The sequence below is a fragment of the Fundulus heteroclitus genome, chromosome 4 (genome assembly GCF_011125445.2).
Source record: "Fundulus heteroclitus isolate FHET01 chromosome 4, MU-UCD_Fhet_4.1, whole genome shotgun sequence".
NCBI lineage: Eukaryota > Metazoa > Chordata > Actinopteri > Cyprinodontiformes > Fundulidae > Fundulus > Fundulus heteroclitus.
Genome location: NC_046364.1, coordinates 39,373,097 through 39,389,317, shown reverse-complemented (window position 1 = coordinate 39,389,317; position 16,221 = coordinate 39,373,097). Strand labels below are relative to the sequence as shown.

Here is a 16,221-nt window from a genome sequence, read left to right as displayed (position 1 = left end):
AAGTTTACCGTCTGCTTTAGCTTGTTGTGCTGGACTTGTGTTCTGGTTCGGGCTGTACCGACTTTACCGAGCCAGCTTGCTTGCCGTACCGCCAAAAAGCCCGAGACACGGGACCGGGCAAGGCTCGCCGCTCACGCCGTTGTCGGTTTGTGGTCTCGGGATAAGCGGAGCCGACGTCGGCGGCGCGCCGCGTCCGGTTTTTCTGTGGTTGTTCCTGGGTAAGAGCGGAGGATAGAGAAGCCGCTGCTCCCGATCCGCGCTGCTAAGTCGGGTTGTGTCTCCGGAAAAAAAAACAAAAACCGAAACGATCGTTTGGAGTAGAGGAAAAAAAAAAGGGGGAGGCACCGGTGAGAAGGAGCAGCGTGGCGGCGTCAAGTTTGCGTTATGCACTGAGCCGCCGCGGCTTCAGACATATTTGTCAAAGCGGAGGAGTCATCGTCGTCGTCGGATGAGCTCCAGCCGCAGCTCCGAGCCAAACTGTGACTACGTGTTGTTGTCGCGGACTTGGACGGCTGAGGTGAGTCAGCTCTCAGCGGGCAGCGACGGGTTTAAATGCCCGCAACTCGGATCTGGCTGCTTGTAAAAAAATAACAAAATAAATCGATGTTTCGAGCCTCTGTGGATCCGATCAGATGAGATCAGGGAGAAGTTTGGCTCTTCCTCTGCGGTTCAGCTCAGCTCTCAGCAGACTTTCCTCTTTTTTTTTTCTTCCTTTTTTTTTGGGAGCTCTAGATATTTAGGGAACCAGTGGATATATTCTGAGGCAACTTTGTAAAATGATAAAGATTAACCTGATTGTTTACACAGATAGGCGAGGATCCTGGTGATCAACTTCACTTGAAGTGGTTTCTCTCCTCCTCCTCCTCTTCTTGTTGTTGTTGTTTACGTTTGTCCCAGCGACTGCATCATTTTGCCAGTTTTGAGCCGGTGATCATCATGGATAAACACTGACAAGAAAGCTGTGAAAACCCACTGCAGGCGGTGACGTGCAGTGGGTAGAAAACCCAAAAAAGTCACACTGACAGGGAGTATTTGGCTCTACATGAAGGATGAGGTGTTCAGTATTTACCTGAAAATGTATTTAGAGAGTTATGTCATCTCACCGCTCTTATTAACGCCTATTCCTTATTCTGTTATTACAGCAATTTATTGAAGTTGGAATACTGTTTTCTGAAAGGATTTTGGAGTTTAATGCATAAACCTAAGCAACAAGAAATTGAGAACTTCACTTGTAACATCAGCTCTTGACTATTGAGCTGATGTGACAAGTGAATTTCTCCAATGTGAGATCAATAAAGACTATCTTATCTTATCTTAACAAATGAGCAACAATTCTCTGAGTAATTTTGTTTATTTTGTTGCTGTTTTCCTCTGCATAGAGTCACACATGGAGAACAATAAGCCTGGTAATTGGTTCAGCTGTCTGCTCCGGTAGCCGACCTGCTTACCAACTGTTTTTGTTGTTGTTGTTTTGTTTAGGTTTCTTTAATTATTATTATTGTTACCCAATGTTAGGTGGCACTCCTTTTTATTTTGTAAGCCATGATTACGGCTATCAATGCTTCAAAACCTGCCCCTGTTGTTGTAAGCGAGGAAAAAAGAGCGCTAGTTGTGTCTTCTACCGACTGATCTGAATGAAACCTTTTCTTGAATTGGTAATTTTAGTGGGCAAACAAGTTTGTCATTTTATGTCTTGATATCTTCAGTAAAGACTATTGTAAAATGTTTATTTTAATTTTTTTTTTATGTAAAAAATAAATAAAATAAATTGGCCAAACTTTGATATTTGTGCCGTCTAGCCGCCACAGTCCAGATTCCCAAAGCCGCCGTTTAACAGAAATCCGATCGGAGGCACGTTTTATCTGCGTCTTTAATCAGGCACGTTTGACAAAAAAAAAAGCGAGCTGCTGGTACCCCCTCTCAGAAATGATGTGGCTGTTGCAGCCGAAGACGCTGCCCTCCAGGGTCCTCCTCCTCCGACGAGGAAAACAAACAAGCATCTTCTTCTGGGCTGAGCTCCTGTCACTTCTGATAACGCCTTTTTTCTGGAAGTCATTTGGATCCAGATCTGCCGCCCCTCAGCGTCTCACCGCCTTTTTCTCTCCCAGTACAATTGAGCATCTTCGACACACTGAGAACATTCGCTCAGCAAAGGCAAGCTTCTAATTTCAGAGTGAGTTTTACTAATAGGCTGGTCGCTTCTAAAGCTACACTTTAGTGGGTAGAGTCCATTGGATGAGATACCAGAGAAGGTGTGCGAGTGTTTTTCTAAGCAGATCTGCCCTTTTCATACCTGCTGCTGTGCACTGCTGGTCAGCTGGTTGAAAGAAAGCACTTGATGAGTGCTACTAAATTAAACGGGTTGTTATTCTGTTTTTTCTTTAACTTATGTTATGATAAATATTAACACTTGGGCTGTATCATGTTAGGAAAACATTGGAATTGCGATATGATTAGAATATGTTTTATCAGGAACAGTTGTGATTAATTAAAATTTTGTGCTCTTATTGTCTTTTCCACCATTGCGTTGGAAAATAAGTAAAACCCCAAGTTGTACTTTGCCGTAAACATCCCAGTGACTGAAATCTCTTATCAGACGTGGGCATCGAGGGCAGGAAACTCCATCCAACCAAACAAATGCCCTATTAGCGTTTACTGGAATCCCGAGCATTAACCTGGGAAACGCTGTCCCCCGTAGCAGTCTTTCACAACAGCGGTTTTGCCCACATTAATACAGCTGTTCAATCTGTTGTCCAGCTTCAATTATATATAATTGTTATTTTTGAGGTAGCGTAATAATTTAGGCATCAGCAATGTCAATCGTTGCTTTCTGTCTTTAATCAGATCAATTAGATCGCCTTTATATGTCTTTGAACGTTGGTGTGCGTTCCATGTGCAAACCAGGATATGTTTACTTTAATCAAAACTGGATGCTGGATTATTATTTTATTTTTTTACCCTTTAATTGGAACTAATTAAGGCCTTTTCAGATAATGGGAGCCCCTTAGGTAGTGTGAGACCTGCAGTGCTAAGTATAAACTGGCTTCCCATGAATAAATAAACCTCTAATTTGTGTTTGGCTTCTTTGTATTTTGGTTTAAACAAACTGCAGGTTTTGCATGGATTAAACGTGCGTGCCGTCCATGCTATGTTCATCCATTTGTTATATTAGTAATTCAGCCGCCGGCTGAACTCGTAGCCCATTATCTCCTGAACTCTGGAGGGTTTTTTTACGGCGCAGCATGGAGTTCGCGTGTGCCGAAGTGAGCCGGCTGACAAAAAAAAAAAAACGTGGACTCGGAGCAACTTGTAAAAGGTCATGTTGCGTAAACCTGCTGGAGTTTGTTTTTTTTTTCTATCTCATTAGAACATAAAAAAAAATAAGGCAACGAGGTGTAAAAAGTGCTTCCTTATAAAAACCGTCCTGATGAGTTGGGTAATGAGGTCAGCGTTATCCGTTGGGGCTTAATGGTTCTTGGCTAATTATGATATAGTTTTACCTCGTTGTCAGAGTCTGACCTGCTCTGTAATGCATCCCGGGGACCCGGCCGGCTCCTCGGCTCCCTCCTGTAATAGCTGAGCGGCTGGCTGGCCGCGGCGTGCTGGGCTTTCTGGGCTTTCTGGGCTGACGTTAAGGCGACTGAGTGGTTGGGCCCTGGGATGAGGTCACGGGCCTCTGCAGGTATATGTCAGCGTGCGCATGTCTAGAAATCAAACAAAAGCCACGGGAGCGTTCACAACAACTCTTGTTTGCCTGTTGCATCAACGGACAGAGGACAACACTGAGTGAGTTCTACCAGCTTTTCATAGACTTCTCTCATTAGGCTGGCCATGTCTGTTTTACATTTATTATTTTTAGTACAACTCTAAAAAGAGTTATACTAAAAATCTCATTTTATGTAATTCTTTATTTTTTTTTTTATGCATATTAACAGTTTCTGAGTCGATTTTTAAAAGTGCTTCAGGGGTTTCTGTGGCAAATCGACACATTTTGTGTCTGTGGCGCTCCTGTGCAGATTGTTCTGTTCTGTTGTGAAGGTATTTATAGAACGAGATGTGTGCGTTTGTTAAAGCCTGACCTGGATTAGCAGCTCGTCTTTCTGGATCAAAAAACGGGTCGACCCGTTCGACTGGTAATCGCTGTTAATAGTTTACATACTTAAAGAGATCCAGGGTTACAGTTTATGGCATTAACGCCTGCCGTTGCTGAAGCTCATCTCAGACTGCATCTTTTATCTCCACGCTGTACTTTCTTCGTTTGTTCATTTTGGTTAGAGAAATCTGGTTTAATACTTTCAGTTTAAATTTTTTTTTTATAGCAATGCTGTCAAAACTACACACGAACAAAATGTGCCCGGATGTTACACGTTCGTGCCGACTCTATGAAAGAGGGGGGAATAAAAAAAAAAGAAGAGTAGCTGTATCAGTCGATGTGTTATCTGTGGGAGGCCTGTGTCAGTAAATGAGTCAGATCAGCTGTCGCCACCATGTGTGTTTAACCCCGTGTTGGTCCAGAGCAGCAAGCAGGGCCAGATATAAGCCCCATGTTTATCTTACCGTTATGCAACCAGAACAACACATTTTATTTACTCAGTTATATGCGTACAAACTGTTGGTGTTTCCCTCGCATGTCAGGACCTTCTGTGACGCTACGGTACGAACGTCGCTGGATACAATATTTCAGAATGAACACGAATCACTTCATATCCCTTAAAGCCAGTTTATTTTCCCCAACTGATCAGGTGTGATAAATTATGGGCAGATCATTTCAGAACGCATCAAAACTAAGAAGTCCCGCCATTTTTAACCAATAAAATGCACTTTTCATAGAGTGTGATTTAAAAAAAAAATCCTCTGCCGATTAGGGGTATGCGCTGTGATGCGTTTATGGGGATGGTGTAATTTCTATATTCTCTGGAGGACTTGATTGGTCCGCTTCTATGTACGTTTTTAAATTCCTTCAGGGAAACCGATCAGAGTCGCTCAAAGTGGCAATCAGCAAGCGAGGCCGTGGAGAAGGCGGAAAATTTTCATCGGCCCGGAAAATCCTGATCGGTGCACCGCTGCGTGAAGCTGAACATAAAATTTACCTATTACGTTTGGGTTTTAGAGATGTAAAACTGTCCTTTTTTTTTATCCGCCGCTCTAATCTGTTTTAATAACTCCTACGTTCCCGCGTTTTTAATGTCGGGCGGCGGTGACTAGAAACGACTTTATTTTTAAGAGAGAAATGAGCAGCCGCCTCTAAACGCATTATTCTTTCATTGCAACACGTCGTCTTGGGAAATCTTCAGGAGCTTGTTTGTCCTTCCCGAGGCTAACACAATGGCTTACATGGGGGAAGCGACTATATTGCTTATAACACCTGGGGGGGAAGAAGAAGAAGAAGAAAAAAAAATAAATAAAAATCTGTGAATCTGGGCCCCAGCATAGACACGGCAGGAGAGCTCGTATAACTGAGCTGAGAGGGAACGCACAATAGGAGCTCTGTGTTCAGCGAGGTCCAGTCCATTCGGTGGTTAGCACGAGGGATAATGGTCTGAACAGACAATAAAGCTGACCCCACAGCGTTGCTGCAGAAGTGTATCAGCAAGCAATTATAAAAAAAACAAAACAAGATTTTTGTCACGGGGGACCTGGTTGCAGAAACCTAAAATAAGGAACTGCGTTTTCCATGTTGGTGTAAAGTGGGAGGGTGTCTTGCAGCATGCTACAAAAAAAAAAATGGAAGCAGTAAAATTTCTACTTTGTGAAGGATTTCTCTCCACTGCTTTTTTTTAATTTTTTTTATGTGCTGTCCTTGGCTGCAGCTTTTCAGTAGCTGCCACTGCTGCCTCAGGCGCTCGCCCTCCAGAGGATACTTCACTACATACTAAAACTGACTCTGTTGTTATCCCTCAGCATCCAGGGTGTGGTCCGGCTTTCCAACCGCACTTCTCCACCTCTGCTGCCAACTCGGTCTACCTAAGCCTTTTTTTTTTTTCTGTTGCAACCCCCGTCGACTGTAACCTCCCGTGGGAGTGTGGAGGCCTAAAATCTGCTGCGGTGTGCCTGACCACAACACCGGGTCAGCTACCCGACGCCCCGCTCGCCACGTCACGCGGGACCGTTTTAAATGGCCGTTCTTAGCGGGGCTGCTCAAGCCTGCTGTGGGCGAAGTTTAGTTTGAAGTAAAAACAAGAAGTCATAACAAGATTTGTTTATTTGCTGCAAAGCCATGGACAATGCAGACGACTGCATTCACGACTTTGATGCAATCAACTAGGTTCCCTTATATAAGAAATGTTTTGACCAATCTGTATAATCTGATTGAATTTGACTTTGGAAAGTGCCTTGAGATGACATGTTTCATGAACTGGTGCTATATAAATAAAATTGAATTGAATTTAAGATATGGCGTCTTCCTGAAAACAATTACGTACATTTGTGATGCAATGCTGTCTAAAGGCTTCTCACTGACACTTATCTCTGATCCACATTATTTTCGGTCGGACAAAGAAAATAGAATAATATACGAGCGACATTTAATATTTGCAGTGTATATTTTGCTTGCACCGTAAACATTGCTTATGATTTTTTATATATATATATATATATATATATATATATATATATATATATATATATATATATATATATATATATATATATATATATATAACATCATAAGCTACACTATGTTTACGGTGCAGGCAAAATGTCCCAGACCAGATGTCTTTTTTTGTTTTTTGCCGTACTTTTTTTGCATTTCGAAACAATCTCAGTCTGGACGGTCACGTTGCGTTTTTATCCGACTTTTACGTCATCACACGTGACAGACTCCGGATTTTGAACTACAGGAAGGGATGCGATTAAATGTAAGCATTTGATTATAATATAATCGCAGGGTTCCTCTGCACAGAACGTTTCTACTTCCAAGCTAATCACATCGAAATGCTGGTTGCTGCTGCGAGAGAAACGACATTACAGCAGACACCCCTGATGGAGCAGGTCCTATTTTTGTCTGCTCTGATAACACGGCGGCTGTGTAGCATCCATATTTATCTCCTGTTGTGCAACAATAGGTTTTGGTTTGGCTATAAATATTATTAACAAGTCGGGATACCACTGGATTATCAAGAATTAACGGCCAAACAATTCTCAGTCCCTGTCAGTTATTGTTTTATCAATACCCGCCTGGTGAGGTGTGGCTTTGTGTGTGAATAATTCAACTTCCAGTTAAAATACTTCATTTAGCAAACTCTTAAACTAGGCTATGAACATATCACTAAACTAGTGAATGGAAAGAATAAAGAAAACGAATAAACTATGATTGAAAAGTTAGTGAAAATGAGCAAATGAGAATGAAACCGAAACCAATGAGGATAAAACGATGCAGTGCTGCCACAGTTTAGTGAGAATATCTGCGTTTAGGAACAAGGTTTGTTTTGAGGAATTGAGAACGAGGCCAACTTTGCATTAAAACTGAGAAAAACCTTTTCTGGGTGTTTAAAGAACTAGTTCAAAATGCAAAGGAGATGAGAAAACAAAGTAATCTTTCAAATATATCTCACTTAGAAGTCATTCTTGTGGACGATCGGTTCTTAACGTTGAATGGTTACCAAGATGGCGTCTTAAAACGGATAAAGAATCGCGATCCGGCGGACGGATGGCAGGTGTGACGATGTCACATCTGGAATTAGGGACTCAAAAGAAAAGCGTGGCTGTTTAGGCAACCGCTCTAAAGGTGCGTTTACTCCGAACGCGATTCGGACGAATGTCGGACGGAGGCCAGCGAGATCCAGATGTTCACGGCGTGAGTCTCCAGCTGTGAAACGCCTCCTTCCTGGGAGCTGCCATCAAAGTGTTTGAATGCACTGTATTCTGGCCTTCAGGGTTTTTACCAGCCTCTCTGTAGTCCTGCGTGTGCAGCCCAGTCTTTGTTCTTCATCACGGCCGGGCCCCAACCGTCTGTAAACACGACGAGCTGCATGCATGTAGCATGTGACCGTGGCGCGGTTTTCCGTCTGCGTGCGCCGGTCGCTCCAGGTCCGCGAGCTGATTGTATTGTCGTCTGACGGCAGCGGGATTACAATTTAAAAACGTGAGCGACAACACAGAAGAGATGGGGGAGGGGGGAAACAAAAAGAACGTATCAGCAAAAAAATTGTAGAGAGCAAAAAGGTTCAAATGAGATGCATTCTATCTTAAATACGTCTACGTTTATTTGATGCAGTGTGTCTTGAATGTACCTCATGTTATTGGCTCCTATACAAATGCATAGATCATGCAATGCAATTAGATACATTTAATATCCACAAACCCCAAATTAAAAACTTTCATATTTTACGGCTTTCTTTAAAGCAGCCTATATGTTGAAACTCAGACTTAGACAAACTTTATTGTCATTTTGAGTGCGTACAGAACAACATTTCATTTGCATACAGCTTAAGAATTTCAGTGAATTGCAGTGGATTCCAGAATAAAGCAACTTTGCTGGATAATAACGTAACTTTGCTGGATAATAAAGTAACTTTGCTGGAAAATAAAGTAACTTTGCTGGAAAATAAAGTAACTTTGCTGGATAATAAAGTAACTTTGCTGGATAATAAAGTAACTTTGCAGGATAATAGAGTAACTTTGCAGGATAATAGAGTAACTTTGCAGGATAATAGAGTAACTTTGCTGGATAATAAAGTAACTTTGCTGGATAGAAAAGTAACTTTGCTGGATAGAAAAGTAACTTTGCTGGATAGAAAAGTAACTTTGCTGGATAATAAAGTAACTTTGCCGGATAATAAAGTAACTTTGCCGGATAATAAAGTAACTTTGCAGGATAATAAAGTAACTTTGCAGGATAATAAAGTAACTTTGCAGGATAATAAAGTAACTTTGCTGGATAGAAAAGTAACTTTGCTGGATAATAAAGTAACTTTGCTGGATAATAAAGTAACTTTGCTGGATAATAAAGTAACTTTGCTGGACGATAAAGTAACTTTGCTGGACGATAAAGTAACTTTGCAGGACGATAAAGTAACTTTGCAGGACGATAAAGTAACTTTGCAGGACGATAAAGTAACTTTGCAGGACGATAAAGTAACTTTGCAGGACGATAAAGTAACTTTGCTGGAAAATTAAGTAACTTTGCAGGATAATTAAATAACTTTGCTGGATAATAAAATAACACAAAGGAACAATGGAAATAAGAATGTGTATTTTTGTGCCTTTTCTTTTTGTTAAACTGTGTTATCTTCCTCCTATGTTTTGGTTAATGTACGGTGATAAATCTTCTAGCCGTTCGTAAACGTGTGGCTTCCTTTCCTCCTCCGTCTCCCTGCAGGTGAGCTGCGCCTCTCGCTGCCTTCGACTCCCTGTGCACCTGCATGCGCTGTGAGCAGCCTCGGCCTGCTGGAGAGCTGCCGCGCTCGCTGACTGTGCTGCTTTAGGAGAAGCCATGGCGTCTGGCCCTCCGTCTCCCTCCGTAGGCCGCAGGCTCAGGCTGCTGGAGCTGCTGGTCGGGGCTGCGTTCGTGCTGCTGGTGTCCGGGCTGGGATCGGCCGTGGGTCAGAGGGTCTACACCAACACGTGGGCGGTCCACATACCTGGAGGTCCCGAGGAAGCTGACAGAATCGCCAGGAAACATGGTTTCATAAACCACGGACATGTAAGTAGTTTACTAGATTTTTTTTTTTGTTCTGTAAATGAAACTGTGATAGGCTTTAGTGGGACGGTCAGAGAGCTTGCGTGTTAGCGGAGGTTACTAGGACCAGGTTTTGATTATGCAAATGTAGGACCAGCCTGAAACTTGAAGCTGTCCTACACAGTATCCCATTACTGTGTGGCAAATATCTGCCTTTATTTGCTGTTACTGTTCTCCAAAAAACCCTCCAATGCTCTTTCAAACCCTCTATAAAATATTTATTAAAGGTTTTCCATTATTTATGTTCTTTTTTTTTTTGGCTCAGCTTTCGGGGAGGACAGTATGTCTTTCTATTTTTACTCGGGTTTCCTTCCAGACACAAAAACCTTTTTACAATGTTCAAACGGTGCTTATAAAAGGGGAAAGAAAAAGCGGCCCTTTTGTGTTGGCAATGAAGCCACCGTGTATTGACGTTCTTCCGCAGGTGCTTCATTGTTGTTGCGAAGGATATCTTTCACAGGTGTGTCACTGATCTTTGTGTTGGAGGGTTAACTTGGCAGTGTTTTCTTCTAATGCAATCCCTTCACAAGGAAAGGTGTGTTCCTTTGAATGGGGGGTGAACAGGTTGGACCGTAAATCTAAAATAACAACGTGTAAATGGGTTAATCTGCGGTCAGGTATGACAGATGCTTTCAAACTTTGGGTTCAGAAACAGACTCACAGTGAATAAAGCACTGAATGAAAATGCAGATGGTTCTCGTTTTTTTAGATTTCTTCTGTTTTTAGCTTTTTATTTTTGTCACACGTCCGTGTTTCGGGTTTCAATCGCGAAGCATCTGACTGGCGACGAGTGAATGGATTCATAGATTTGAGCAGGTAAATAAGATTATCTGGCACTGGAATGAGTATTTTGATCCCTAAAATAAGATAATTAGATAAACTCCACTTGAAATAAGATGATGGAGATAAATTGTTCCTATTTTAAGTGCTAAAATCTTATTCTATTGGCAGATCATCTTGTTTACCTGCTCAAATCAAGGAAAACACACAAATTTTAAGAACATTTTACTTATTTTTAGCTCCATTTTTGCAGTTTCGTTCTTTGATTTCAGCCACACTGGAGGGTCTCCATGCCACAGCATCTCAGTCGGATTTGAGTGGACGCTTTGACTGTCTAAAAGCTTCATTTAGCGGTTTTTGGTGTCATTATGGGGTGGACTTACTGCATTGCTTGGGGTCATTTTGCTGCTCACGGCTTCTTCATCTAAGGAAGATGGACGTCACGGTCCTGAAGCTGCAGTTTAGCCTTGTTTCATCACAGTACCACGGGGGACTCTTGTTATGAAATGCTCTTGGTTTTCTGCCAGATGTATTGGGACGCCATAGAGTATTTTTCTCATAAATCCTGGGGATTATCAAAATCTTTTTGACAAGTGTGAGATGGGCCAGCAGTGGTTTTGCTGAATTCTTCAATGAATGCCACTTTTGCCCAGTTTCTCCCTTTCTCTGTCTCTCTCTCTCATTGTTGAATGATGTGTGACCTTAACTGAGGCAAGTGGTCGCCTGCAGCGCCGTGGATGTTGTTCTGGGTTCTTTTGAGACCTCCTGGTGAAGCTGTCAGTGCGCTCTTAGTTATTCAGGTGAAACGTCCTGGGAAGGTTTGCCGCCGTTCCATGTTTCCACCGTTTGTTCATGATGGCTCTCACTGTGCTTCACTGGAGTGCCAAAGTCTTAGAAATGACCTTTCAACACTTTCCAGACTGACGGAAGTCGCTGACTTTTTTTGTTTTTCATCTGTTCTCTGAATTTCTTAAAACCGGGTGGCATGCACTGCAAAAACAGACCTAAAAATAAGTAAAATGTTCTTAAAATTTGGGTTTTTGTCCTTGATTTGAGCAGGTAAATGATATTATCTGCCAATGGAATGAGTATTTTGACCCCTAAAATAAGATAATTAGACATCCTGGACTTGAAATAAGACGATGGAGATGAGCTGTTCCCTATTTTATGTGTAAAAATCTTATTCTATTGGCAGATCATCTTATTTACCTGCTCAAATCAAGGACAGATACACTAATTTTAAGAAAATGTTACTTATTTTTAGTTCCATTTTTGCAGTGTGCTGTGTTGCTTTCTGAGATCTTTCCCCCTACTTCATGTTATCAGACGGGTTCTATTTAAATGGTTTTGGACAGATGTGGTTGTGTGGGTAGTTGAATTGAACTGAGCTGTACCAAACGTGGTTAGTCTCAATTTACTTCATAATGTTGCAAAAGGGGCACTTATGTACTGCATGGGGCAGGTTGAATTAGCTTTTTTTTTAAAATTTTGTATTAGTTTATTGTTTAAGAACTGCTTTTTGTATTCATTCAGAGAATCTTTGTTTGGTGTTTTTATTTAGTTAGAACACAAACATCTAAGTATGAAAAAGAAAAAATCTGTAAGTGCTAAAAAATGTGGATCACTTTCCTTTGTGTAAATGAGACAAACGGCTTCAAGCCTTTGAGTTTTCACTGATCTTAAGGAATTGTTGTACATTTTTGAGAAAGCTCTCAAAGTAGCCATAGTTTCCTTTGCTCAGCTGGAGAAATGAGCGGTAATCTTTTCCTGTGTGCGTCAGTGACCATTTCCTCCTTTATGACTTCCCGTCGGGCTCCAGTGGAAGCCGATCAGCCGGGTTATCATTTCTCATCATCGGCTCCTCCCTGAAAAACAAATGTTGGGGTAAATGAGTCAAGACTTAGGCACATGTTTGTTTTTGGTTCAGATTTCTCTTTTCACAGAAACTGCAGAGTGTATTCAAGCCGTGTTGCTTAAATGTTCAACAGATATCTGGTTTGTCATTATAGATGTCAGCTCTGTTCTCGTACAATCCAAAGTATCTACAGTACACCTAAAAGTGTTTATTTTGCCAATTATTAATATATATTTTTTTCTTTTCTTAATTCTTTTAATACAGTTGAGCTGTATTCGGCTGATTGCGAAAGCTCACTCCACAAGTTGCAGCTTTTTTGCAAATTAACACCAGAGGAGAACAAGCATCCAGATGTTAAAAGTCCACCGTCTTGCTGCTCCAGCGGGCGTTCGTGTTCTGTACAGCGCCATATGGCCTTACAGGTCGCACGGGGAGGCTCTTAATTGTGTTCTGAATCACAGCATGAACACTAACGACCAGTCCTGTGCGCTTTAAACCCTTTAAGTATGATTTTGCTGTGGAAAGCGGGGGAACACGAACGAAACAACGACCCCCGGATGCTCAGAAAACTGCTCTCTGGAGAAGAGTTTTGGCCTGACTCAGCAACTCGCTTTACATATTTTTTTTTATTTTGATATTCTGTTTTTGATATTTCGTTAGTATTTTATGTTTGACCTGAGCCGGACTGATGGGCTCCCCCTGATTAAGTATGTAAGGCTGATCCTGCCTTTACAAAGCTGCATTAACAAGTATTTCTAGAAGGATGCTGAGTAAAGACTGAAACATGAACTAGAGTGAAAACAGATGCGATCGCTCTCAGTATTCCTGTTTCATGACTTTGATCTCTTACCTTGCATGCGTTTAAAAAAAAGTTTTGGCTAATTAAACCCAGTTAGGTCCAATCACACTGCTTTAGAAAAAGGAAACCAGGCACATTTCGCCCCTTAGATGCTTTGCGAAATAATGGAAGCCACGTTGTGTTGCTGATGACTTCCATTGCTTGTAATGTGGGATGCACGCGACTCGGCTGTCATGAAAAAGTGAGCTCAAAGTATCAAAGAGGTCTTCAACAGAGGAGCAACTACTGCATATGCACGATGTTTTCTGTTTCAGCTGAATAGCAGAAGCAACAAAGGTTGAAACAAAGCGCCGGGATTAATCTAGACTTAAAGAGGAGGTCTATACTCGCTCTGATTAGACAGCAGAGCAGTACGTTGACTGTCAACCGTGCAACATCAGAGCGATTAAACGGTCCACCTTGAGCCTTGTAAAACCGATGTGCATTTCCTCCCTTTGTGCCGTATCGGCCAAACAATTATACGATGAGAAATTGATTGATTATGAAAGTGATTGCTTGACGCAGCCCGTTTCAGGAGATTTACCCTTTGAGAGGTGGGAACAATGCCAGCACGTCAGTAAATGACACGAAACTCTGCAGCATCTGCTGAGTTTGGACTGCTGGTTGGACCCCGCCCCGGTATTGAGGAATAATCTCTGTTCATTAACTTTGAAAGGTGAGTTTTATAATCACAGGTGATGGCTTCAATAAAGATGCTATGGTGCATTGCACTGCCTGGATGGCATAGCATTTCTGTTCATTGATTAGAATGAAGGTATTAGTCCAGAGATGGGAACAAACAAATCTGTTAAGGCCTTTTGCCCCCCAGGCTGATTGGAAATGAAAGTTGCTGTGACACATCTGAGCTGCGATGTAGCCCTTCAGTCCGTCTCCTCTGGTTTGTGTGCGAGTGTTGGACAAACCTGTTTGACAGGAGAGCTGGATGATGGGATCAAAAGACCACAGCTGGACGGGTAATTTAGCTAGGGATGGTTGTTTTGATTCCACCTTCACTCACTCTGCTTCCGATATGGCACCCTAAAATTATTCATGTCCATAGACACATTTCTGTTAATATAACATTTCAGGAGAGCCGATTGAAATGTTTGAGATAAGAAATTCTTTTATTTTCCCACAGTGGGGAAACTCTGGTGTGACAGTGGCAAAGACATAAACAGTTACACACAACTTTTAGTAATGAAAAAAACAAGCTAATCTAATCTAAAGTTTTAAAGCAACAGAAAATTAACTTATTACTTGTTATACACGCCAACATTTTTTTTATCATAATACAAGATATTGGAAAATTACTCCTTAGACGCTTTAAGAGGTATGGTTGATTCATCACCATTCAATTAAAGAGCCACCTTTGGTATTCCTTCAGCTTTGCTGTAAAGCACAGTTCATAATTGAAACATTCTTTAGCATCCTATAATAGCAGTTAGCCAGGTTAGCACAATTAGCATTACTATGTGTGTGTTCACTCAAAAAGCCACCAAAAGCTACAAAAGAGCAACTTGTGCTGTACTCTGGTTAGCCTTCCTGTTATGTTCTGAATGTGTTGCTCTCTCTTGCTGCCTGAAGAAACCCAAGTCTCTTGGGAAACTACAGCATCTTTTTTGAAAGCGTCTTACATCTCTATGCTTCCTCTGACATAATTTATGAACAGCTCACAGATACTGAACAGGGCTAACAGCATCCACCCCTAAGAGTGTTTATCAGATCAACCTGATGATGGTTAAGATGATGCATTCACTGATCAGAAAACAATTAGATTTTTGAGTTTTCCACTTAATGGTGTACAAAGAGGGCAGGACTGATCTCTCTCTTGCTCCCTGAAACAACGACCTCCAAATGTAAGCTACAGACATGACTTATTACTGTTATTTTAACTGTTTTATTTATTAGTGGTTGGTGAGATTTTTGATTAAGCTGTGGCTAAGAAACCTTTTGATAAAAACATCTTCTTTTGTTGGATTGCATGAATATTCGTTGTCATCCAACGGTCCGCCATCGGCATTTGTAAAGTTTTTGGTACCTTTTGTCATCTGGATCAAAATATGTGTATTTTCTTCTAATAAAGAAAACATTTTAGTGTTTTTAAAAACCTACACAGTCAAGACTTGGCTGGACAAAACATTGGCTGCTTCCAAATATTTTCTCTCTATTTATATCAAAGGTCCTCAGTTAAAATTCTGTCGGTTTTGCTTAAGGAAACTTTTTTTTCCCAAGCAAATGTCCAGTGACTGTGAGAAAATCAGAATCCTACCACAGATCTGGTTCCGTTTTCATTTGGGTCCAAGTCCAAATTAATCGTATAATAATATTTTAAATTGTATATTGATTGACAGTGTAAATACGGGGGGAAAGGAAGCTGGAAGTGACAGTAGGCTTTCTTGATCAGGAGCAGAATTAGGATCTGAAAGCGTTCGACACGGTGTGACATAAACAGATCTAGGTTCCTGCAACTTCCTGGTTTCATGACTTTGGATCACATCCACAGAGGCTTCAGGAGGCTGTACTGCAACTTTTTCCCTTCGTGTTTCTCTTGGCTGGTGTAATGCATCTGTCCTTATCGTTGGCTTTAGTTGCTGAGGTCAAAATGCATTCAAACTCCATTTTGGTTTTCTGTCTCTGCGAATCAATAAAGCTGAGATGGCTGTTAGTGGGCTGTTTGATGGCGTGGAAACTCTGAAGCACTGATGGCAGTTTATTATAGAAAATCCGGACCCAGAAGTGCACTACCTGTCGGGATCAGGGTTCTGCCTCATTGCTCTGTCATCTGTCATACTCCAACTTTGTAAATCATCCCCCCCTTCTTTATTTTTTTTTTTCTTCTCCAGTTCTGCTTTGAAACTGTTGTTCCTATGAGGAAGAAAATGATTGAATGTACTTGAAATACCTGATGTTGTTTAAAAGTGAACAGTTCCAGTCACCAAGTGATGAATTAGGCTTGTAGATCAGAGTGCTGCTCAAAACGAGGTGAATAATTAAAACTAAGTTAAAGTCGCGCAATTAAGAAACAGCTGACTCACACTGCAGTAAACCGGCTTTAACAACCATCCTGCA

The 16,221-nt window shown here is 41.4% G+C and overlaps 1 protein-coding gene across 1 annotated transcript in view; it reads left to right on the top strand.

Moving 5' to 3' along the window:
* Nucleotides 1–16,221, top strand: part of LOC118562847 (furin-like) — a 56,728-nt gene continuing 40,507 nt past the window's right edge. Inside the window, exons 1-2 of the mRNA XM_036135735.1 lie at nucleotides 1–517; nucleotides 9,320–9,643. Of these exons, the coding sequence (XP_035991628.1) occupies nucleotides 9,434–9,643 (210 nt within the window). The 5' untranslated portion in view covers nucleotides 1–517; nucleotides 9,320–9,433. The remainder of the gene's footprint in view (nucleotides 518–9,319; nucleotides 9,644–16,221) is intronic.